Source organism: Mizuhopecten yessoensis, unplaced genomic scaffold (genome assembly GCF_002113885.1).
Source record: "Mizuhopecten yessoensis strain PY_sf001 unplaced genomic scaffold, ASM211388v2 scaffold9987, whole genome shotgun sequence".
Lineage (NCBI taxonomy): Eukaryota > Metazoa > Mollusca > Bivalvia > Pectinida > Pectinidae > Mizuhopecten > Mizuhopecten yessoensis.
The window spans coordinates 211,706-238,224 of record NW_018408322.1 but is presented as its reverse complement, the minus strand read 5'-3'; the positions used below and the strand labels follow the sequence as shown (position 1 = coordinate 238,224).

General features: G+C 38.7%; 2 protein-coding genes across 3 annotated transcripts in view; both read left to right on the top strand.

Annotated features, from left to right (window-relative positions):
• Positions 1-9,774, top strand: part of LOC110459216 (chromosome-associated kinesin KIF4A-like) — a 74,008-nt gene extending 64,234 nt beyond the window's left edge. For both annotated transcript variants that reach the window (XM_021511366.1, XM_021511365.1), the window contains exons 20-28: positions 398-501; positions 1,192-1,241; positions 1,911-1,990; positions 2,397-2,567; positions 3,224-3,295; positions 4,096-4,173; positions 4,454-4,549; positions 5,114-5,347; positions 6,553-9,774. In XM_021511366.1, coding sequence (XP_021367041.1) covers positions 398-501; positions 1,192-1,241; positions 1,911-1,990; positions 2,397-2,567; positions 3,224-3,295; positions 4,096-4,173; positions 4,454-4,549; positions 5,114-5,347; positions 6,553-6,870 — 1,203 coding nt within the window. In that variant the 3' untranslated portion in view covers positions 6,871-9,774. The remainder of the gene's footprint in view (positions 1-397; positions 502-1,191; positions 1,242-1,910; positions 1,991-2,396; positions 2,568-3,223; positions 3,296-4,095; positions 4,174-4,453; positions 4,550-5,113; positions 5,348-6,552) is intronic.
• A 5,354-nt stretch (positions 9,775-15,128) lies between these two features.
• LOC110459241 (cytochrome P450 2H1-like) overlaps positions 15,129-26,519 on the top strand; it is a 16,217-nt gene continuing 4,826 nt past the window's right edge. The window contains exons 1-2 of the mRNA XM_021511406.1: positions 15,129-15,953; positions 25,482-25,840. Coding sequence (XP_021367081.1) covers positions 15,629-15,953; positions 25,482-25,840 — 684 coding nt within the window. The 5' untranslated portion in view covers positions 15,129-15,628. The remainder of the gene's footprint in view (positions 15,954-25,481; positions 25,841-26,519) is intronic.

Here is a 26,519-nt window from a genome sequence, read left to right as displayed (position 1 = left end):
TACTTTTATACAATTCTATGAAACTTCAACTTTTGTTATAAAAAAAATGCCTATTCCGAATGAAATGATTGGTTGCAGTGGTGTTTGGTTAAGAACTTTTTACCATACTCTGTTCAGTTAAGACAGAGGTTACTTTGTTCACTTTAGGTTTTACATACTCAATGCAGTTTGTACTGAGTGACTGGACGCATTGTTAATTGGAATATTTTATCACGTTTAAATTCAATTGATTTTTACATGGAAATATCGGAAGGTTTTACTTAAGCATTGCAATGACAATCTTTTGGACAGACTTAATATAAGTTTGTTTTTTTAATCTGATGATTTTTTGTGTCTATCATCAGTAAGAAGTTGCACCCCTAGCTTTATTGGTTATATTTTACATATTTTTTTCTAGAAATTTGCTTGGGAGAACTCTGACTGCTACAGAGTGGAGGGAAGTTTTGAGGAGGAGTCAACAAAGAATCAAATTCAAGTTGTTGAACAAGAAATCAATTTGAGGTTTGTAATAATAATTTGAGGTTCTTATATATGGCTTTATCACAACCTAGTTCTTATGTCTTAGGTTGTCTCAAAGCGGTTCACAAATATTATCCATGGTCATTGAGTCATTGCAACCAACCAATATCTTTCTCAACTCCCTTGGGAGCATACAGCCTACAGCCAGTGCTGCCATTTCGTCGCTCACAGCTAGCATTCTACAATTCTAGCACTGCCCAACCACATACTCATTTACAGCTGAGTAGACTGGAACAAGCGGAGTAAAGTATCTTGTTCAAAGATACAACATCGTTCTATGACTTGACTCGAACCCGCAACCATTCGGTCATAAGTCGGGTGTCCTACCACTAGACTACCATGTACTTTGAATGAAATAATCTACAGGAATGTTCTGTTTCCCGGGAACAGCTTTCGGGTACCTTGATATTAAGCCTATGTCAGTATGTGAATCACTTCACACACTTAACAGATTTACATACCGTATTTGACCGCAAATAGGCCCCCACCCCTAGTGAGGAAAAAAATGACCAAAAGTAGGGAGGGGGCTTAATTGCGAGTACCATGTTCACAAATGTCCGCCATCTTGGATATACCACTGTTTTGATCTATGACCACACAAATGTTGTGCATGTATAAACATTTTGCATCGGATAATCTAATCAACATTGAATGAAATCTGTTTTATTACAGGAATGCCCAAATCTCGGACCTCCAGCAGAAAATAGTTGATGCGGATCAAAGTGAGTCCTGGTTATTTGTTGAGCTGTAAATTCTGATTGTTGATGCTTTTTAATCCTTTCACCCCTATGTTACTTTAGTAAACTCGACCATGCATTGATCTGGTTGAATCCATTATGGTCCACAGTGGTGAAAGGATTAAGTGACATAACATCTACAGTCAATGTTGAAGCTCTGTTCATCAGATATCTTTAATACTCAGTAGGTGGTGTCTAACCCTTTCACCCCTATGCAGCTTTAGTAGACTCTACTATGTATTGATCTGGATGAGTCCATTTTGGTCTACAGTGGTGAAAGGGTAAACAAACAAGATTTAAGAAAATCTTACAGAAAGCAATGTGGATTTAGTCACATGGATATTTACAGCATATGATAATTTGTTCCCAACTTAAGGAAGGTGGCTTATACATTTACAAACACATAAATCCTTGTGGTTGGAGGCTGCAAAGGAAACGCCTTTTAGCTTCACCCCACTCCACCTGTATATATTGTAACCTGTATTTCAAAGTAGATTTTGTCCGATGTCTGTATTTCTAACTTGGATAATATGTCACATAACCCTGTTCATATTAAAAAATGTTTCATGGTGTGGCACCTTCCATGTTGGTTTAATTTCACTTTAGATGCATGCAGCTCAGTATCTCAAACATTGTTTTATCATTATGTTTCAGACTGTAAAGGAAAAGCAACATGGGAAAGCCTTCACACGATGACTGAGGCTAAATGTGGGATGAAGTGGCTGCTGGAACAGGCAAGTATTTTCAATGCATGGACTGACAGACATTTCCTGTGGATATACTTGAGGAGAAAGTAATCCCCATTCCCAATGAGATTTAAATATTCTCGTTCCCATTTTAACAGAGAACAATCCCAAAATCAAAAATCTTTAAAATGAGAAGAATTTAAACCAGGCGTTTCTGAATTTCCCTTTCATATTGAATATAAGAAAAAGGATTTAAAATATCTTTAAAAATATAAAAAGGGAGTAGAAACAAAGGAAAGTGGTCTACATGATATATTCTGTACAAAAATGATCTTGTGATTTATATGAAATAAGAAACGACAGACAACTTATGGTTCTCATTAAAATGTAGCCCTATTGTTGATAATGCTATTTGAAGACCCCAGCCCACCATTAATAGTAGGTGTCGTTCCAGGCTGTAACATCTCGAGTAGATGTCAATCGAGCACAAGGTGAACTCCGCGACTCGCAGATCAACCACGTCGACAAGAAGGAGGAAATAACGGCACTAGAGAAGACAGTCACAGCGCTCAAGAAAAAGCATGATGCCGCCATGACGGAGCTTCAGAAGAAAAATGAGGAAAAGGTCAGAACCGATCATGCAATTGATCATCGATTAGTTTTACTACTTCCAATAACAAACCAATCTTTGATGATGAGTTTTAACTGTTAGCGTATGACTAATGCAGGCTTTCCTCTAAGCTTCTAATTAAACAGACCAAATGAAATTTGTATCCAGCCAACTTTTGTAAAATTACATGCGAGATATATAAGAAAAAGGTGATTTGAACAGGTCAAAACGTGAACTGAACCAGTCATTTTGGCCTGCTGCCTGTTCTTAATGAAAACCCTGCTGATGTCACTTTGATTGTTGTTACTGATGGGCTGATGATCAATTACAATAGAGAAATTGATCGGTTTTCCCTTTCCGATTCCAATTATGGATTACAAATTCCATAATCGATATAATTTGTTCATTATTGAAATCAAAAGTCAAATATATACAATGTTAGGTATGATTTCCATTCATTATAAAATAATGAAAACCTAATGTACAGTGAACCACTCTGTCTATTGATGTAACAGTAGTGTTCTCCCTTTATTTGGGTATTCAGTCCCATATAATTACAAACTGATTATTCAATCGAGCATCGATCAGTTAACTTCTTTGGATTACAAACAGATTAGTGATTATGATTTTTTAACAGATTGTCTCATTGTAATTTTTTTATAACTATTCAGGTACTTTACCTACTGCAGCGTGTGAAGAACACCGCTGGAGATGGCGATTCACAACAAACACTACAAATCCAGGTAAGAAAGCTGATAACTGTTATCTTTGTCTCACCTGCGACTTAGTCACTAAACACAATTGTCCTGGTTTTTTTTAATGTAACAGTTTTGGGTAAAATCCTGGCGGATCTGCAAATGTTTATGCAGGCCTTGTTGAGGCTCGCCTGAAAGCAACATCAGATTACTAGGTCCAACCTTATTTCATGAACAAACAACACTGTTACAACGGATTCAACCGTTTGGATTACGATAAAACAAATGCGGCCATATAGATAGGCCATAAAGGTGTTCATCACGATTTAAGACAGAAACAGGTTGAAAGGCAATTGTCCCTTTCTTGGATGAAAAACATCAAATTCAGGTGAATTTTGATAAATCGACATAAATTCTTATCTGAATATCAGATTGACTTCAAAATTGAATAAGATATGTTCATTTTATGAATTACAGTAAAACCTTGATATAAAGCCCCTCATTTCATTTGTCGCTTGTTTACCGCCAACATATTTCAACGTCCCTTTTCTTGTTGTTTTTACATATCCCTCAATTTATTGCCAAACCCTTTATAACTCCAAAATTCCTCTGGACAAATGGTGACAGTATAATAAGGTTTTACTGTATAAAGAATGTACATGTTAATAAGCTTTATATCTAGAGACTGGTAGAGAGTGGGTTTAGAATTAGATCCTAAGGTATCTATACTGTAGGCTTTAAAACTCTTTGGTCAACAAAGTCAAAATTTGCCAACATTTATTTCGTTACTGCTAGAGATCATTATTATTTGAAAATGTATTAAAATATATTTTAATATTTTAAACCAGCAACAAGAAATAGAAAAGTTGAGCAAATATCATGAGGACCTGTTGTTGAAGACAGAGGAATGTGACAATCTGAAAAAGGTTTGTATTTTATCATTATCTTTATGTTTCTTACAAGGTGATTCAGGGCACTGACAAGTTATTATCCCCTCATGACAAAGTTCCTACCCATGTTCACATTTTATATTTCCTAGCAACTTCATTTCTACACAAATTTTTATCAAACTTCATATATTGGTCAAAAAACAATACTTCAAATGAGATTGTGTTTCTGAACATATTTTTATCAAACTTTCAATACTAAACTACTAAAGTGAAGTATGACAAAATTTCTAATATATAACATACATTTTATTTGCAGCAACTGACAAAAGCTACCTACCAGAACAAAGCTCTTGCTTTAATGCCGGACATTGAAAACCCAGAATCCTCTCCGTTCTTTTCTCCAGAAATTAAGGTAAAGTAATTGTGTTAAAGAGTATTGGAAAAAATCATTTTTTTCTAATCCAGGGAATATTCTGTTTTGATTACTTGGATAGACCATCCCAGTCATTCCACCAACAACCCCTGATCATAACATGTTACATTTTGCATCACCTCTGTGCTTATGATGATAACTACTGTCACCCTAACAGTAACACTAGCGGTGAAGTTTTGTTGACGAAAAAAGGTTAGGTCTGGAGCATGGTTTGACCAAGTAAACTCAACTTCGTATAAACAAAGGGCGTGGCTCCTGTGGGGCCTTTAATTTGAATCTAGGCAGTGTGTTTACATTGAAAAAACATCATATCAATATTTATACATAATCTTTTCCTAGCCCTAAACTCACGATCTGTGACACCAATTACCAAACAATAATCCAATGCAATAAGTACCAGATACTCTGATCTTGTGGAGAATTTTCCAGCTGCAGTCTTCACTAGCCTATCCCTGTGTAGTTCGTCAGTCATTCAAGGGGGGGCAACTCCGACCACCACCACTTTCCTCTATTTATTTCAATGTCATTTTCTTCTTCTGTCAGAAAAAAAAACGATCTGTGGCCCAGCAACCAAAAACCAAATCCACTGGAAGACTGCTCACCTATGAGGAGCATGCCCTGGACTGGGAGCAGGATAACGAAGATGATTTGGCAAAAGACGACGACGAAAATGACCCAGACTGGGTCAAAACACCAATATATACAAGGAATACAAGAAAACCGCGCAAGACAATGATACGAGATTCAAGAAGGCATTCTATAGAAGATTTACAAAATGTAAGTAGAGTTTTTGTTCTGAACTGGTACTCATCCGCAAGCTTCCAGGGGTACAAGTTACAATCTCTTGTGTTCTATGCACTTCTTTAATATGTCATCACAAAATCGAAGGCACAAGGTTAGCTATTTGATTGGTTTCGGGGGGGGGGGGGAACCTTTTTTGATGTACATGAAAGGATCAAAGTAGTCTACATGTACCAACCTGGAGCCACATTGTGGCGCATATGCTCGTACAGAGCCTTTGATTTTGTCTTGACATATTCCAGGGGTGCATAGAATGTAAGTGAGTGCAACCCCTGGAATACTGAATGTTGAGTATCGGGCTATGTGAGCTTTTTGTTTTTAGTACTTACCAATACCAGGTGATAGTAGCCATACTTTCCCAAAATGCTTGATAACAAAAGTCCAAATTTTGTAGCTTTATATTGCAACGTTGTTTTGATATTTCATAATCTTCAAAATGTCCCAGTATTTTCCCAAGTGTATATAGCTCCACGTTTTTAAGTGGATATTCCCCCAATAAGGGCTGGTTTGTTATGGTTATGGGTGGTAAGGTGACACAGTGGATAAGAGCACTTTTCACCTCTTTCCAGGTTAGCAAGGGTTCAATTTTCTGATTTAATGTGAAAAAGGATTTGGGTCTCTTGCCCGATCATGTCGGTTTTCTCTGGGTACTCTGGTTTCCTCTGGGTACTCTGGTTTCCCCTGGGTACTCTGGTTTCCTCTGGGTACTCTGGTTTCCTCTGGGTACTCTGATTTTCTCTGGGTATTCTGGTTTTCTCTGGGTACTCTGGTTTCCTCTGGGTACTCTGGTTTTCTCTGGGAATCTGGTTTCCTCTCACATTAACACCCTCTGAGCGCTTCTATCTATGCAAGAAGAGTGATTGATAAAAGTTGAAAACAATTGTTTGATAATATTTGTGAAATAAATTAAGTTTAAATTTATATTGGCTATCATGTTTATTTAATTCTCATTAGTAATTTTTTATCAAATTTTATAATGACACTAGGTTTATCGAGTGTGTGTTTTTTACATGGTATGTTTTTCTTTTCAGAAATGATTTTTTTGATATCAGAATCATAATCATGCTGGAAAACAGTCTCCAATGTGTAGTTACAGGTTTTTGTAGTGGTTCGCAGTTAAAATTAGGTCTTAAAGCCGTGATGTTAGTATGTGTAAGTTCTTTTGTTCTATTTTACTATAGGACCTCTGTAACAACAAAGACGTCTCCAATGAAGCAACATCATTCTCGTCACTGAACAGTACATATAACCTGGAGGAGAACGCTGTGGCATTGGCGCCCCCTGCAGCTGTTAAGTCTAAGAGAGGCAGACCGTCAAAACGCATCCTAGACAATATTGTAAGCAACAAGAGTGTCAGGAGCTCGGACGAGTTCGAATCTTTACCACAGAAATCCCTCAGTGCAGACGACAGTGAAAACAGCACTTTGTCAAAAGGAGCAAAGCAGAAAAAACGAAAACTTCTCAGTACGAACAACAGTTTTTTCTCACCACTGGTGTGAAAATTTCTGTTAGAGAAATCTTCTGCTTCAAAGTACATCAGGACAACCACCCACAAAATTGTCCGACTACCTCTTTTGTGGTTTTGCTGCTTTTCAATGCAATGCTTTTGAAAGGCCTGCATTATTTCCAAGTAGTTTCTATGTGGTCACATTCTGTCCAAACAAAGAGAATTTGTCTAGATTATGAGACAAACATGCGAACACAGAATGCGGGTATTATATTGGATCCTGGCGCGTTTGAAGTTCGGCTAATGACTGTTTTGGATACATATTTCACCTGTAATCCTGAATAAATAAATCTGGAAGCAAATGTGGTGACACTCTCATCACGTGACCTAAGACTTGTGTATAGGGTTATGGGCCCTGGTCGATTTATAGACTAAGGAACCTGCTTGACTGGGTAACCACGAAAACCACTTGATTAAAGCTGTTTTCTTGTGAGTGTGTTAATTGAAACCATCCAGTCTCGTGTGATCGGAGAACCTGGGATGTACTGTCCTGGTGATGTGACGAGGGCTTCCTGTTTCAAAAACCGACAAACAGGTTACCGAACGCAGTCACACAGGGAACAAGATATTCTAGTTTGTGCAATATCATTAGAAATAGCTCTGTAGTCATGGATTAGATCTAGGAGGATCTAATAAAAAAGCAAATAAAAAGATCGGTAAACTTAAAGTTTATATCCAGTCAAGTGGCTCATAGACGTGGAGCTTCACCTTATTTCTGCAGTGTAAAATAACTTAGTTGTCAATTACTTATTTTGGAAGGATATCAGTTTGATTGATAGCACAATATATCAAGATATGCTGTTGTGAGTTATTTTGAATTACTGGGACAGAAAAGGTGGGAAAATTTGGCTGTGTTTCTATTGCGTGTGTGAATAAATACATGTAAACAAGGTCGGTTGGTAGGTATTTTTTACGCATATTTAATAGAGCAGGGGATGCTGACTTCAGTGGTGCTTGTTGAAAATTGGAATCCAAAGGTTTAATAAAGGCCTAAACACTTCAAAGAATAGTTGGAAGACCGGTATTATCTAAACATGATGTGTTTGTTTGTTTTTGGCCTAAATTTACTTGGAACACTGATTGTGGCAATGTCTTCTGTGGAGAAAAAACTTGTGATTATCATTAATTTTTCTGTAGTAAATAATGTATTCTTTTATATTTGTATTGGTCTCTTCAAATAATTGGCCTGCTCTTCATCTTAGTATTTCTTCTATCACCTCTGGGAGTGGGGGAAGCAAGCCTGAAAATAATGCCTCATGACATATTAACAGGTGATCAGAAATTTTGTCAAAGATCTTTATTAACCTTTAATCAATTTACATTGTACCTATATATATTATAGGTGTACACAGCATTATCTCACAAAATACACCACCGTACCTGTGAAATGTTGTTAGAATTATCTCCCTTACTTTGTTTAATAAGTGACATTGATAGAACTTTGTAAAAAAAAAAACAGTATTTTTGTGTATCTTTCAAATGTGTGATCAATTAATTCAGTGTAAAATTATTTAAAAAAATACATTTTAAAGGTTTCCTAGGACTGAAACCATTCAAAAAAAAGAATTTCAGCATACATTTCTTTTTGTTTTTTCTCTTCCTTTCTTTTCTATTCTATCACTTTTTACTTTCATATTTGTCCATTGAAACAAGCTGTGTATTTATGATATTTCATAATTTTGTGTCCTCCTGTTGGTTTTTGTTGATGTGCATCATTCCATAAGAAGGATATCTGAGCTTGACAGCCATTCTGTTAAATATGCATGTTCCTTGTCTGCAGCAATATCTCCTAAAACAGGAAATCTCTTGTATAGAAAACAATGTTGTAAAGCGTAGAGTGAATATATGACTTTAGAAAGTGTAAAGGAAGATTTTTATATTTGTAAACCTTGCCTCTATGTCCATTAAACTGTACAACCTTATTTTTACAATTTAAATAGTCATTTATAAATATAGAATATCTTGAGAGAAACAATGTATTTCAATTCCTAAACAAGTATTTCCATAAAAATCAAATTGAATCATGCTATAATTTGGAAGATAAATGTTGTAGTTGGTTAAGAAATGAATCCTGACAAAGTTAATAAGTAGTTAACAAATAGATTGTAAAGCCTCAGTATATTAAACAAAAAAACAAAAAAACGAGCTGTAGTTGTTAAACCATTTCATTAGATTTGAGGTAAATTGGCTCCATCGCGAGGATCACAGGTCGTCAAGGTGCGGTGTGCAATAACAAGAGGTGGACAATACATACGCAAAAATAAAAGTGGTGATACAAATCCCTGCTATCGAAGAAGTCCGTAGTTTAACAAATTGTTTTTGAGAAAAATATCATTAGCATTTGACTAGTGATGTTCATAGAAATTTATCTTGAATCATTCACCTCAGAATTGTCATAATGAACTATTCCAACCTTTGAATTGGAAGAGTTCAAATGTGTTTTCGGGGACAAATGAGTTAAAGCATGTTTTGTGTTTAAATTAAGAGTTTTCCTGAGGTGATTCGGTGAGTACATGAGCTGAAAAATGTGAAGTTTGTTCATTGTTCACACTATAAAAAAGTGAAGAAATATTTCCATTTCTTTCTCTTTGATGTTATTTATCACTGAAAATTACCTCACCATCAAAAATTGGTTAGATGAGTTTCATCAATAAGCAAAAATACTGCTACATTGTCTTGATAACAATGTCATGCAGTATATGAGAATCTCTGTAGTGATTTTTCGTTAAATATATATATATTTGGGTCTGTACAGAAGGATTGAGACACACCAATATGTTTTCATTGTCCTGTGTTGTAGTACTCGACTGAGTATACAAATGTATATAATTACTGTAGATAGGAAAAGGTGCTGACAATTTTTAGCCTACAATTGGAAATAAAATTTCTGATTCGATATGTTTTCTTTGTTCTGTTTGCAGCGACCTTTGTAAACATCTCAACACATAACACTCACCAAGAAAGGGGGGAGGGGGTGTTGTGTTTCAGTGAGATGAGATTGAATGGGGTAGTAATGGAATTCTCTGTCTAAATTCAACTGTAACTGACATTGTAACTACATCTTGTATTACATATTCTGGCCCCAGATCATGAAACAATCCTAGACTTAATAGACATTATATGTTATTGTGTAAGTCAAAATTGAAGACAATTTTAGATCGTTTCATGATCTAGGGTCCAAGACTCTTAACTGAACAGTATCAGTGACAGGTTAATACACCCCAATTGGACAGTTTGAAATTGGTATATTATTAGTATTCTCCGATCATCAGACATGAACAGTTATGGGGTCACCTGCCCAACATCCTGGGTTTTCCATGGTCACTCCGGTTTCATGGTTGTCCTCCCATATTAAGCGCTTTCATCTGGGCCAATAAGAGTGATTAGTTTAGTTTAAGTTAGAATTTTTTTTCTCACAATTGTTGTAAAATGAATCAAAAATTGTATTTTGTATAAGTATACCCGTGCAATGATTTCTCCAAAAAACTTCTTGATAACATTATGCACAAGGCCTTGAAATTTAGCAGGTAGTTTCCTTGGAAGAAGCCTGACAAATTTTCTGTAAAAAGAAGTAACCATATGACCTACTTTCAATATCACAGGGGCTAGATATGTTAAAAAAAAAAAAAAAAAAAACATCTTCTAAAGAAACAAAAACACTAGATTTATGATATTTGGCCAGCGGTACATTGCCATGGAAAGTTTCAAAGTTTGAGCAAAGAAATTACCTTGACCTGTATTCAACGTTACATGAATCAAAGATAACATCACTTCTGATGAAGAACTGAAAGCTTGTTCTTTGGCCAGTAGCTAGCTGAAATGAAGGAATACTAATTTTCGAAAGTAATGACCTTTAAAGGTAGGAAGGATCAAACTTCAAATCCTGAAAGCCTTGGATTCATATTTGACCAATAGCATACCTTGACCTACTTGAGAGATAACAGAGGTCAAATCAAAATATAAAAAAAAACCTGTAAACACCTGGACCCATATTCATGAAACCGTTTTCATCACTCCTAGATTGAGTGATGCAATGTTTTAAGATCACATGTCAAATTTAAGTGTAAAAAATCTCCTGAAGAAGGAAAAGCCTAGAGTTACTGGTAAATAGCTTATATTACTGGCATGAAGTACTTATTTTTTTAAAGCAAAAGACCATGACCTACCTTCATTTTTTTTTTATATTTCTACCACTGTCACGCTTATGTGATGGTTAACAAATTTGCGAGCAAAAATGACCTTGAACTAATTTCAAGGTCACAGTATCAAAAGTGTGAAAACTTGTTCTTCAACATATACAAAGATTCCTATGATCGTTGTCTCGTGAGAATGAAGGCATAAAAAGTCTATGCCACTATATTTAGTAACATGTGTAAATTGAATTGCTGCAGGTGGGGGAGCCGGAAAAAATACACCTGCTGTTCCGCACTGCATGTATCGTAGGAGGCGACTAATGTGGGAACCCCCCTGCAAAATTGGGGATTTGCTTTGGTGTCCTCTATTTTGGTACACAAAAGTGACCAAAATAAATCTCAGGCACCCATGGCAACACCTCACTTTTGGCCTTAATGTTGAGCGTTCGCTTTGGTGAGGAAGGCAATGGGTTCTGTCCCCAGACCGGGACATATAAAAGTCCTTACAAATGGTAGTTGTTATTCCCTTCTTAACGTTCAGCATTTAGGGGAATGGCAATAACTGGTTTACCCGTTGTCAGTATAATGTGACCGGGCGGAATGCTGAGCTGAGTGCCCTCGGGATGGTATTTCAGTGAGATAGCACTATAACGTCGGCATCAGATCCGCGCTGTCACAAGGAGGTAAGCACACCAACATGCCCTGTCTCCTGCATACACTAAACACAGGAGTCACGTCCTTAAGTGACCTTGGCCCACTTGTATAAAACATCTCAACTCTTGAGATTTCCTCAAGTCTAAGATTTCCCCTACACAATACATTACTTGAAATTATCCTTAACTTTGAGATGTTTTATAAAAGTGGCCCATGAGCTGTTAATAGGACGTTAAAAAAAATAAACCAAACCAAACCAAACGAATTCATAAATGCCTTCACATTAATTATATTGTTTCAATGGAATAGCAGCCTGTCATCACGTTTTTGCATTGTCATTGAACACGTAAACAAGTGGACAACACATACCTATTATGCCTCTTGCTTTTGTTGCGTTTACTGCTACGGTACCTTTTCACATGTCTGTGCAACACTATTGTTATATAGCGTTGGAACATATATCTGGAATTGTGGTACAATACCACCAGTGGCGTAGCATACATGTATGCTTGTATGCTGAGGCATACACTGAAACTTTTCGAAGCCCAAAAAGAACCTCCTTAAATGACAATAGCTGTTAATAGGACGTAAAACACAAGCAAACCAAACCTTCGGTTGCGGATTGAACAAACGTGTCGCCCTGCATACCTCATCACTAATTGTTGCTGTCTACGTTTAATTGTTCGTATCTCTATCATAGTGTTTGCATATTGCAACCATTTCACCTTTAATATCATGATTTAGTACAAACGTACCCACACATTATTGATCTAGTATACTAATGTGTCAACGATACCAGAGTTGTAACTCTCCAACCGAAATATAACTGGGTCCCGAAACTGGTTTAAGACATGATAAAATTCCACTCCGTTGTTAACATGTGACGGGTAAAAAATCACAAGGTCAAAACAATGTTATTTAGAAAAGACTTTGAAAAGTCAAAGGTCAATATTCGGGAAACTTAATACGTGTGTTTGAACATACTGATTCTAGGCGAAGATCTGTCGTTTAAAGACAGTGTTCACCTAACTTATAGATGACAAGCCGTGACGTAACAGGACGCGTACTCGATATACTTTTGGAAAATGCTATCGCCTGGTAAGAATTCTCCAAGTATGACTCCTTGCTATAGGTCGTTTTGATCTTACAATATAATCTTTCAAGACGTACAGCTCCGTAAGGCTGCCGTAGATTTGTGCTCGCTTAGGTTGTTTTTATTTTGAAATTAATGCAGATTTCATTGGTCTACAAATATAGTATCATTAACGGCCGATTACAAAACTAGCAGCTTTCAACACATTTTAACCCGAAGAGCCCTGTGTAGGATGAAAGCTGCAAGTTTTGTAGTCGGCCGTTAAATCTTATTTATCATTTTATTTTATATATATAACAAATATTTAACTAAATATTAAGTACATTTGATAGAGATTTTCGTCTGTTGTATGTATCGGCTTACAGTTATTTATACGGGATCGTAATTCGACATTCTGTATTTTCACTTTCATTCTCGTCAAGCGACTGACTACATAACAATACTGGCGAGGTTTATTTAACGTAACCCGGACGTTCTAACCACAAAAATCAGTCTGCCCCGGATTCTTGGTGCAATATTAGCAAAAGATACCATCAGAACAAAACAAATCCCGGATAAAAAGTCGCTATTGTAAACTATAAGGGAGATTGTATTTATATGAGGCATCCGTTTAATATGAAATGGTATAATTTATAGAGATTGGGTAAATATCAATGTTCAATCGGGAACATTCGGCACTTTCCGACGTTTACTGAAAGTGCCGACGATTCCCGATTGTATCAATGTTATGCTTCACAACAGGAAGTTAATTAATCGTTTAAGCCGTTCCTGGAGGATCATATGACTTCCAGGGGGCACGCCATCCTCATTAATAACTTTAGCAGTGCGCCACTTATAAAATACCAATGACTAACTAGCCAAGCCACAGGGACATGGGAATTAGTCACAGCTAATTGGACCTAAATTGAGGTATTCAAATTTTAAGGGTTTATACCAACTTTCGGTAAGAATGACAACCCCAGTGATGATATAACGAAGCCCCTAAAATTACTCTGAACACCTCAGTTTAGGTCCAAATACATAGCTGTAACAAATGATTTCATGTCTCCGTGACTCTAAGAAAGCAATGTGCACAACACACACACACAACATGTAATTGAACAAATAAAAGGGTGGTATTTACATGACGTCTTTGCAGAGACCCTAAAATGCAGATGTAAAGGGGTGAGTTTTGATGTCCCTCTTGAATTTGGCCAGGGTATTTGACTTTCTAATAGCAGATGGTATGCAATGCCACAACGTGGCCGAAACCCTCCCAAAGCATCGGTTTCCATAGGTCACAGTACGAAATTTTGGGACGCACAACAATGATTCTGACTCCGACCGCAGTGATAGTGACGGCTGATACAGGGTAACAAGCTCATCATCATGAGTCATGTAGGTACTGAGGAGCTGTTTCATTCAGTGCCTTGTATGTGTACACAAAAATGTTGTACTGCGACCTGTATGGTACAGGTAACCAGTGCAATGAATATAGCACAGGTGTGATGTGCTCTCTCTTTCGAGGACGAGTTCTGGACCCTCTGCAGACGACTAGTTAGTTTGTCAGATAATCCAACCGAGAGGTAACAAGTGGATGCACCAAATTTTGCATGCATCTTCAGTTATAAACTGCCGAATAAAGCCGATGTTCCTGATCTGGTAGTAACAGGATTTGGCAATAACCCCTAGGTTTTTAACAGCTGGGACAGTTTGTAAGTCATCAGCTTAGCAATGATAGCAAATACTATGGCGACGACAAATCTCTCCAATCGGTTTCACAACCGTTTTTAATTAAATCTTAACCAGAATCGATGCCATATGTAGTAATGTAGGTAAATCTCTCGAGTTACCCAGATAGCTATCATATCATGTGGCACACACCGTATATATATTTAAATATAAGTAATAAATTTCGTTTAGGAAGCTCCGCCAGACTTTTGTTTTGTTTAAGTTTTTTCTCTCGGGTTGTAAATGCCATCCGAAGATTTCTTAAATTTTATTTCAGCATATCTTTTATAAGCTTTTTTGGAAAATTACTTTACGTTATCTTTATGGTTAACAAATACCAGTCATAAAAATAAATTAATGACATTTAAAAATACTTTTATAGACGAAAGCTGGTCGGACGTGTGACAACGTGATTTTATTAAAGTCAATAATCCGGCCAGTTGGCCTTTAGGACAGCACGGGTTTCTCGATGAGGCCCTCTTTCTAGACACGCTTGACTAGTAGAGGGGTCACCTGTGTGTATATAAACCAGTACTGAAACATCTGTTGACATCTCGTCCGATCGACTGCCCCGGGAAGTTTATAACGCCATTTGCTGTTTATTGGTGTGTAAATGGTTTTTAATGAATTCGCTACACACCTACGCTTAGATAACGCCGTGTGCTGTGTGTTTACACGGAGTTGTATTTGTAAACATGTAGGCCTTCAGGATTCTAAAGCAGTGTAGCTCGTACGTGTACGTGTGTTCCGTACATCCGTAACTGTGTACCACTGGAGTTTAGGGTATATATATAGAAATACATGTCAGAGACGTGTATGATACATGCACAATTACTCATTTATATATATACACACACAATTGTGGATCAAAACCGGATACATGTATATGCACTTGATGTAGTGGGTAATTAATATTGTATATATAATAAGTAATATCATATTTAATGATTCAGTTATCTGAATATTGATCTACTATCTGCCGTGCAACTATTTGCCGACTACTAATGTGTTGGATTTTTTAAAATTCGTCTGGAACGATTTGACGCACACACCATCCCGATGCTTTGGACCTAAACGGTATCACTACGTCACAGATGAAGATACATGGTATAACTGACTCCTGAAGTTCCACATGTACATTGGGATTAAAAAGTGCGGCCATGTTTTTCCTGTTGGTGGCGGTATGTTTGGTTTTGCTGGTGATTTTTCTTTCCAGGAGACGCTTACAGCACAAAAACCTTCCACCGGGACCAACTCCACTTCCGGTAATAGGAAATCTAACATGCATGAGGAGGAATAATGTGTTTCTGACGTTCAGAGAACTTCGTGTGAAGTACGGGGATGTGTTCACTCTACACATCGGTAACATAGTTACCGTAGTCTTCAATGGGTACGCCACTTTACGAGAGGCATTCGTCCAACACGGAGATAGCTTCTCGGACAGGCCGAACATCTTCATCTTCAAAGATATTTCCAAACATCACGGTATGATTCAGGGTTCATGGAACCTCTTTAGTCCCGATACTTTGATTTCTGGACGGATTACTGAAACTTTCATTAATCTGCTCGAGAGTCCACCTCTATTCTCTCTTAAAATGACATTTTCTCACTTCCAAAAAGCAATTTACTTTATAAATACATATATTATGATACACAGACTATTGATTATTTCTGTTAAATCTCACTTTTTTTTAGAATAACATTAGGTGACTTATAGATACGGATTTGACTGCGGTTTATTTTCTGATTATAATTGTCCTCCGGATAACAAGATGTCCGGGCTATCGAGGTTCCGCCACATTGTTTGAGTGTAGTGTACATTAAGTCTTACATTGGCCATTTACACACTATACGATAGGGTTATTAAAAGTGTAATATTTTATAGGAGCTAAAATAACAAACCAAGTTGGAATTTATTAATCATATCTCAGGAAACGGGTCTAGACCAAATGCGCTCACTAAGTAACCCGGATATTCTGTAGCTATAGTCAGGGGCGGATCCAGGATTTCCTAATGGGGGGTGGGGTCGAGAATTTTTTCTCAATAGTCAACGGTGAAGGCAGCACCCCGAGCGCGTAGCGCGAAGAGGGGGAGGGTATGGAAGGGGGTCTTCCCCCTCCCGTAAGGGGGATTTCCCCTAAAAAAAATATGTTTACTAGAACGTCTCAGAAGCGATTTCCCGTGTTCTGAGGATGGCTTTTATGTTTAATTAACAAGAAAAAATACATATTTTAAGTATGGCCCAAAGACTTTTTTTGTGTAGGGAGGAGGGCTGTTAAAATTTTAGAAAAAAATGTGTTCGTGCAGGAAGTTAACTTAAAGATTAAAACCAAATAAAATAGATGGTCTGCGCCTGTTTAAAAAATACCTCAGCATAAAAGGAAGACAACTACTAACCTTTCATTAAAATGGAAACGCTGTTGTAAAGACAATCGCCATTCCCTGTAGCTTTCAAGGCTTTCCATAGGGTTTTGTCAATATGAAGCACGTCGGCAGTAATTAGATTTGTGGATAGAATATCCACTCCACTTGTTTCTACAGCCATAGCTGAACTAAACCGTTAGAAAGCCCTGATACCAGATGTAAATAATATCGAATTTGTATAAGTATATTTCAATTTAGTTTTACTATTGATCACTGTGAGTGTCGACGGACAATGTATTTGTTTTAAAAACAAGGGTGCGGCACCTTTTGATGTCTGCGTTGCATTGCCTGTGAAACACTGTTCAGTTCTATAATGCATTGTTAGGTTTACAGCTTCCATCAGTAAAAAGCGTTTACTTTAACTTGTATAGATGATACCAAAATATACATAATATTGTCAGCCGAAAAAAACCTTTATCGTTCTTGTATAATGATATGATTAATATCGCCCGGGCGGTTAGGAAGGTTACAATACAAAGTATTAATTTTCAGATCATCTATAACGAGCGGTCAATAATATAATTATGCAACTTATGCTAGTATATTTCCACCGAGCGTTGCAAGTTGCAACTTTGGGTTTTGCGGAGGTGGTAAAATAAAAATAAAAACACTTTAAGTTAGACGAGCGTAGCGATGCCAACAACTATTATTTTAATAAAGAAAATATCAGATAACGGAAACCCACAATATTTGCTAGGATGACGTATGGATGTGTTGGCGCAGCCCCAGATTTTTTGTATACAACCTCCGTGCATTATTTGATGCATTTAAAAATGTTAATATGTTCCCATTACCGGCCGTGGGTGCTTGCTACACAGTTCTTCATTATCTCGAGTGTTTAAACGGCGCAAATACTTAACTCATTCACTTATGAAGACACATTTGAACTCTTCCAAAGCAAAGGTTAGAATAGTCCATTATGAAATTTCAGGGGTGAATGAGTTAAACTAGTCCATCTCTAGATTACCGTTTTAAGGATCCCCGTACCACTGTCAAAGCACAGGAAGCTTTGTCAATAATTTCGTTAAGGAGAACTACACATTTCGAAACTTTTATGAAAAAATGAAATAATAAAAACAGAACAATCAACGGTCAAGTTCTGAGTATAAAATATCAGGATTCGAACCCTGGAACTCCGATCATTATACCGACGCTCTAACCAATTCGGCTACAGCTATGTTAACAACGTACAAGGGATATTGAGGATTCTTGTCTCGTTAAACAGTAACGTTTGTTTTATATATAACTAGCATCACTTCTATTGACTAGCTCACAGGGACCTGAGAATTTGTTACAGCTATATTTTTACCTAAACTAAGTTGTTCAGAGTAATTTTACACGTTCTAGGGATTTAAATCGACTTTAGGTATATATAAGAATGGGAGAGGAGGCATTTTTAACGAAAGTCGATCTAAACCCATAAAACATGTAAAAGTACTTTGAACACCTTAGTTTAGGTCCAAATAAAGCTGTAACAAATTCTCAGGTATTTCATAAAAAAACGGATTTTCTGGATCGTGTACGGAAAGTGCCGACGGTTCCGATTGTTTCATCTTCATTATTAATTCATAAAGTCCCGCACAAGGTATGATTTTCTTTTTAGAAAATGATTTGTCAAAACTATAGTCATACCGGTTCGAGTGTCTATATATATTACACATACAACGATTATATTTCTCTTGGGGCCGCCTGTAAATAAGGTTACAAATTGTAGTAGGGGTGAACCCGGGACACCTCATCCTCGATACTCAAGTAAAGGGATTACGCTCACTTTCTCTCTCTGCAACCCTCAATCTAATTAAAATGATATCTTCACATCGCTCCCGTCTACTGATATGTCGCGTTGAAGATCTAACAACATCCCATACAGGGTCACGTCAGAGGTCAACATGAATGCATTATCGCATTTATCAAAACGCACTGTAGTGCGCATAATGTGATTTGTATTTGGCAGGCGCGTAGCTAGCCCCTTTACCATGTGTAAGCCCGATACGGGGTTGCCGAAGGCAGCCCCCCCCCCCCCCCCTAAAGGGGGGGGGGGGGCCCCCCCCCCCCCTTTAGGGGGGGGGGGGGGGGCCCCCCCCCCCCCCCCCGATGCGCGAAGCGCGAGCAGGGGGAGAGTATGGGAGGGGGTCTCCCCCCCCCCCTTTAAGGGGGGTCTGGGGGGTCTCCCTCATGAAAAAATTTGTTTTCTAGAACGTCTCAGGAGCCATTTAGCACGTCCTGATGTCTGTTTTCTCGTTTTAATCCGCAAGAAAAAACTCCTATGTTTTGTATATCTATATACCTATTTACGTGGATCCAGTGTAATTCTGAAGATTAACCGTCGGTATTGCTTTGTACACCCTCCATACAAACATTGTCTGGTTTTTACCTTATCTTGATAAATGCATTTGATACTTCTGCATTAGTGAACATGCAATTGGGTTTGTCTTTCTCATAATCTGATCCGAGTTAATTGGGAAGCGAGGTTACCCCCACTGTCACCTTTACTCAGTCTCACACACAGTTTCGTCTTCTGTTTGTGCTTTGTAACTGGTTCCTTATACTTGCTCCTGTTATTTGTTGGTCATTTCGAGAAGCGAGGTTGCCCCCACTAACTATTAACAATGTATCATATCTGAGGAATTACATATGTATACTATATATTCAAAACTTAAACTCCACTTTATAGTATCAGCAAGAAAAAACACCGTCATGAAAACCTATACTTGTCAAAATCATGTGCAAGCCCGGGCTTATTGGCTTACATGGTAGCTACGCGCCTGTTTGGCGCGTTCAGACTACGGGTACGTGTTCCGGATGTGGGGGTGAGCGGTTGGAAAGCGACGCCATGTCAACACGCAAACGTAATCACTGCGTAGAAATGGGACACTAGAACGCAAACTACAGCTTGCGGTGAGTACCGTACCCATCAACACTTTTTGGTAACATTGTGTGATTGTTTTGAACATGCTGTGTAGATAAACAGCGATATTTTATATAATGAGCTATTTATAGATACCTATGTGTTTTGGGTGAATACACGTGCGCTCATAGTATTGTTTGGTTATATGGGGTTTTATACAATAAGTACCAGGGTTATATGACATTTTACAACACAATATCACTATTATTTAGTATTGTTTATACTAAATAGTGTCCTTATACAGGGTAGCTGGTATCAGTTAATTAGAAAGAACGCACGGGTAAGTGGGTGTGAAATATTAAGGCGTTGTATGCCGTACTTTTGGGAAGTGTATAGTTAAACTTTTCAATCACATATTTATATTAAATCAAGTCAGTTTCATTGTTGTAAATAGTATAGGGTATAATGATATCATTATTCAGTGGGTTATTTGTATTATATTGTAGTTTACTCCCAGTACAAGTGTGACATGTCAGTATGCACTTAAGGATTGATACAGAGGTATTTTAGTGGGGAAGATGACCAAGCTAAGTGGTGGTGGAATGTTGTAGCTGACAGAAAGGGACCCGATCAACACTTAGGGAAAGAAGAAGGTTGTNGGATTGGTGGCTTCAAGGACATTGTATACTAAGATGGTTAGCAACCCATTGATATGATGTTCTTTGTATAAATACATGTAATTTACTGTGTGAATGCGAGTGTGGATGTAATATACTTTTGTTCTTATTATATGTGGTAATTAAATATTGTAAATAATGTAAATACAGTGTGTTCTGTTTCTATTCCTTCATGAGAGTTTACAATATGCTCATCCAGTTACAATTTATGGTGGCAGCGGTGGGATAGTGTGATTGTTTATCTCATTGTAGGAATTGAATGCATACATTTGTTTACATTGTAATTTGCATTTTTTTTGTTAGCATTATGTCAGCCTTTAAAGACTTGATAGCGTTAGGAAACGATATGGGTTTGTTGGGTGCACCGCTTGTTGAGTTTGTTAGCGGGGAACAGGCCAGACAGCGTGAAGAGCGACAGACACAACGTGATGAGGCTAAGCAAGAGGAAGAACGACGACAGCAGGAACTTCAACTTCAACGTGAGAAGGAACAGCTCACCTTTCAACGTGAACTGGAGAGAGAGAAAATCGCATTACAGCGTGAACTTGAGAAGAAGCGTGAGGAACGGGCCGTAGAGGAACATCGAAGGAAGGTGGAACTTCTTACGTTACAAGAGAAGTTCAGCATTAAGACTGAGGCAGCGAGTCCATCACCATCTGTTCGGGGACCAAAACTGATGCCATTTGATGAAGACAAGGACAAAATACACTCCTACTTACAAAGATATGAGCGTTATGCAACAACTCAACATTGGGAAAAATCGATTCATTGGGCTTCCAACCTTAGTGTGCTGCTAAAGGGGCGTGCTTTGGACGTGTTTTCGGGATTACCGAGAGACCAATCGCTAGATTACGACATTCTGAAAGCGGCTCTTCTCAAAAGGTTTGAAATGACAGAGGATGGATTTAGTAAACGGTTTAGGTCAGGTAGACCAGAGACGTGAGAGACATTTTCTCAGTTTGCCGTAAGACTCGAGAGTTACTTTGTCAGGTGGCTAGAGATGGGTAATACTGGTAAAGGCTTTGACTCACTTAAGAGACCTGATGGTTAGGGACCAGTTTCTGCAGGCTTGTGGTAGTGAACTGACGCGTTTCTTAAAGGAGCGCACGCCTTTATCAATGCAGGAAATGTCAAAACTTGCCGATCAGTATGCCGACGCCAGAGGTAACCCCACCAATTTAGTGCGACCAAAGCAAAATGGCAGTAAAAGTTCGTCTCATGGAACTGGTAAGCGAGATCAAACGGATACAGTAAACCCTGTGTCATCCGCCAACCCGAAGGATAGCGTTAGACAGTGTTACGTGTGCAAAGGAACGGATCACCTTGCAAACAGATGTCCTAAAAGGGGCTCTAAGAATCGCGTGATGTCTGTTACTGGGAAATCAAGTCATATTGAACCTGAAGATGTGTCAAACCAATGTGAGTCGGTGAGGAGAGAAAGAGGGAATAAGAGACAAAGAAAGAACGAAAGACTTGAAGATTTTGTTGAGATGGAGTCAACTGATGAGGGAGGCGACTTACAGGATGCGACAGACATGAATGTATCGTGTAATTTACCGATGCCAGCACCATGTAAGATGCCAGTAGTGGAAGGCTTAGTTGGGAGTCAACGAGTTTCCGTTTTGAGGGACACTGGGTGTACGGGTGTGGTGTTGAAGAGAAGTTTAGTGACACTCGATCAAATGACTGGCGAAAGTCGATCATGTACACTTGCTGATGGCAGTTCTTTGCAGGTACCTACTGCTAACGTCATGGTAGACACTCCATATTATGTTGGACCTGTGGTGGCCTGGTGCATAGAAACGCCGGTCTACGACCTATTACTTGGAAACATAGAGGGAGCCCGAGCCCCAGATGAACCAAATCCTAACTGGAGTCAGAAGAAGGAAAAGGTAGCGGCTGTCGAGACTAGAGCTCAGAAAAGACTCCAAGACAGACATTACCGTGCCCTCAAGGTGCCCAAAGCTCTTAACGAGGTTCAACCGTCGGATATAAAGACAGCTCAACAGGAGGATGAGACTTTGGACAAGATGAGAGAAATGGTTGACAGAGACGAAATCAAGGAACGGCGAGATGGAGGGAAATCGAGATTTTTCAAACATCACGGCATGATTTATAGAGAATTCCAAAGCCCAGTGGTAGCAAATGGTAGGACATTCAAACAACTTGTTGTACCGACTAAGTATCGCGAAATTGTACTTCGTCTGGCACACGACTCGATGATGTCAGGTCATTTAGGAACCAAGCGGACAAACGACAGAACAATGATGGAGTTTTATTGGCCAGGAGTAAACGCAGATGTAACTAGGTTCTGCCGATCATGCAACGTCTGCCAGAGGACGTTCCCTAAAGGGCGTGTGGCAAAGGTACCTCTGGGGACAATGCCTTTATTAGACATTCCATTTCAACGAGTTGCTGTTGATATAGTTGGGCCCCTTCAACCTGCAACAGACCGGGGTAACAGGTACATTCTGACCATTGTTGATTACGCGAGGCGTTATCCAGAGGCAATAGCTTTAAAAGGGATGGGGACGGAACGTGTGGCTGAAGCGCTTGTTGATGTTTTCAGTAGAGTAGGGATTCCGCGCGAGGTATTGACTGACCAAGGTAGTCAATTCACTTGATGCGTGAAGTCAGCCGTCTGTTGGCTTTTCGCCAAATGACAACCACTCCATATCATCCGATGTGCAATGGCCTTGTCGAGCGTTTCAACGGGACCCTGAAACAAATGCTAAAGAGGATGTGCTCCGAAAGACCCAAAGATTGGGACAAGTATATCAATGCCCTACTGTTTTCGTATCGGGAGGTTCCTCAGGAAAGCCTTGGGTTTTCCCCTTTTAAACTGTTATTTGGCAGAACAGTGCGAGGTCCGATGATGATCCTGCGCGAGCTGTGGACCAAGGAGGTACCTGATGTAGACGTCAAGACTACATATCAATGTGTCGTCGATCTGAAGGAGAGGCTGGAGGAGACTTGCAAACTTGCACGGGAGCAACTGAAGGCAGCCAAGACACGACAGGCAAAGTATTACAACAGGAAGGAAAAAGATGTGATCGTGGAGCCAGGACAGAAGGTACTTATCCTTCTTCCTACCAAACGCAAAAAAATACTGATGCAGTGGAGAGGACCGTACATATTTGAGGAAAGGAAAGGAACGATGGATTATAAAGTCAATGTCGATGGAAAAAGCAAAACTCTACACGCGAATTTGCTTTGTCGGTATGTTGAACGCACGACCTCTGCAAGTTCAGCTATGGTACAAGAACTTGGCGTTCTGTCGGTGGTATGCGCGTCTATCGTCACGCAGGATGAAGGATGTGACAGTGATGATATTTCTGCAGGACAATTAGAGACTATACGGAGTCCAATCAGGACACAAACAGTAGACGATGTGAAAGTATCTGAGCAGCTAGCTCAGAGCCAACAATATCAGATAAAAACTCTGCTGAGCAAGTTGATTAAGTACTAACTGATGTCTCACGGAAGACGAATTTAGTTGAGCACGAAATCAAACTAACTACAGATGATCCCATACGAGTAAAAGGTCACCTTCTCCCTTATCATATGAAGGAAACGATTCGAGAGGAGATGGATCAGATGTTGAAGATGGGGGTCATTGAACCCTCGGATTCGCCATATGCAGCGCCCGTTGTGATCGTCAAGAAAAAGGATGGGACCAATCGTTTTTGCATCGATTATCGCCTTATCAACAGAATCACTGTTTTCGATGCCGAACCGATGCCTAATGCTGATGATATATTTTCTCGACTGTCAGGACATCGACATTTTTCACGTCTCGATCTCAGCAAAGGTTATGGGCAAGTGCCAATGGCAGAGTCTTCCAAACCCAAGACAGTGTTCACAACACCAGTTGAATTATTTCAATTCACAGTTATGCCTTTCGGATTAGTGAACGCACCAGCAACATTTTGTCGCCTGGTGAGGAAGCTCCTCCATGGCATGGGCAATATAGACAGCTTCATTGATGACATCCTTATTTATACCCAGACATGGGACCACCATGTGCAAATTCTGCGTGAACTGTTTGGGCGATTACGGAAAGCCAGGATTACCGCGAAACCGTCGAAATGTGCTACAGTGTTATGTCAAAACACGACATAACTCTTTCATTCAACCAATCAGAAAGCAGGACCTGTAGCATTTAATGCAGACACCTCGTAGCCCAAAATCCATTTTTTCGTCTAGTCCAGTGATAGTTTGAATATTGCGAGGCCTGTCATTGGTTAATTTTAGTTTCAAGTTGTTAAACTTTTTAACGACAACATCACCAGAAGAGGAAGTCTCTTTTATTTCAAAGCAAAATCCACAAATTGTACAATCGTTGTCTTGTAGATAGACACGGCGTGGTGTCATGGGCGCCGCCATTTTCGATGTTCATTTGACACCTCTCGGTCTTTTATCATAGCAAGTGTGTTCCGAAATCATTACATCATCACTTACAGAAATGCGTAAGCTCTCATCTGATTGGTTAATGCAAAGGTCGCCTGAATATGACCCTCTACGGGATGTTGTTAGATCTTCAACGCGACATATCAGTAAACGGGAGCGATGTGAATATATCATTTTAATTAGATTGTGCAACCCTGGAATATGTCAAAGCAAAATCGAAGTCTCACTGTACGCCATCTTGTGGATGAGACAGAAAGACTAGTTTGATCCTTTAATTTACATCAAAATAATTTCGCGGTCGCCTAACGATAAAATTAACCTCTTTGAAGTCGGGTGTCGCTCCTCTGTGATCTCCAAAGGACGGTTATCAGTCTAGCGATTGGTCAGTATTTTTTTACCCGAGACCAATCAAATAGCTGACCTTGTGCATTCAAATCTGCTATGACTTATTTCAGGGATGCAGAAAATGTAAGTGAGCGTAACCCATAGATTATCGAGGATGGGAGTACCTCTACCCTGACATTCCTCCAAAAGGTGTTTGGAAATAAAATAAAATTTAAAAACCTAAACCTAGCTATATCTCTTTTCATTGTCCTTTGCCTCGAAATTTCTTACAAATTAAATGTTAATGACTGCATTTTTTTTTATATTTAGGCATCGCGGGAAGTTCTGGTGACTTATGGAAAGAGCATCGGACGTTTGCTTTGAAAACACTTCGAGAGTTCGGATTCGGAAAGAGAGGTCTGGAGTCGAAGATAATAGAAGAAATTGAGGCTTATCTCCCTTGTCTTGAAGAAAAGAATGGAGAACCATTTAACATACACGCCCTTACTCAGACAAGTGTCTCAAATGTCATTTGTTCGATTGTTTTTGGACAGAGATTCGACTACAAGGACGAACGTTTCACAAAACTTATGGAAATGTTTGATGCAAATTTCAAATTGATGAACCCAATCTTGAACTTCTTCCCATTTCTTCAACATATTCCCGGAGATCCTTTTAAGGCAAAGCAGGTAAGTGGATGCGTATCGATCGTTGTGCGACTTTCGCTTTAACTTGGTGACACGAAACACATATTTTACGGTGCTGCACGCATTTTTTCTAAAAAGCAAAAGAGGTATGATTATTGTACGTAAATGCTGCCGATAAGGTTATGGTTAATTTAAGGATCTGTTTCCAGTTGCTTACGAAGCACGGCAGATTCCACGGTCTTTATTCGTATCTAGAGTAACCTCCCCTTAAAATGGATTTAGATATAATGCAATTGTAGCGCAGTTTTGGCAAAACTAATTTCGTTGACTAGGTAGATCAGTTGGTTTCAGGGATTGTGTAATTATTTGAGGTCCAGAGTTCAATCTTGGTCTGGCCACTCTGAATTTTACACCAGAAAGGTTTTTTTTTAATTTCATCTTTATTGGTTGTTTTTTCATAAACATACCACAAAGTATGGTTTCTTTTCAGAAAAAAATTATCAAAGTTATTGTCATGTCGGAAAAAAGGTTTCCGATGGATCGTTACAGATTTTGGCAGTGGTGCGTGAGTCCTTAAACAACTCAATGTAATACCAGGTCCGGGTCAATGATTCTTCTGAAACAGATGGTGTGCTTTTGTCCTTCCCCCTCCCGTCACCTTGATGTCTGAAGAGAATTAAATCCTAGAATGTACCCCGTATGTCTGAGCCTGAGCCCCCCC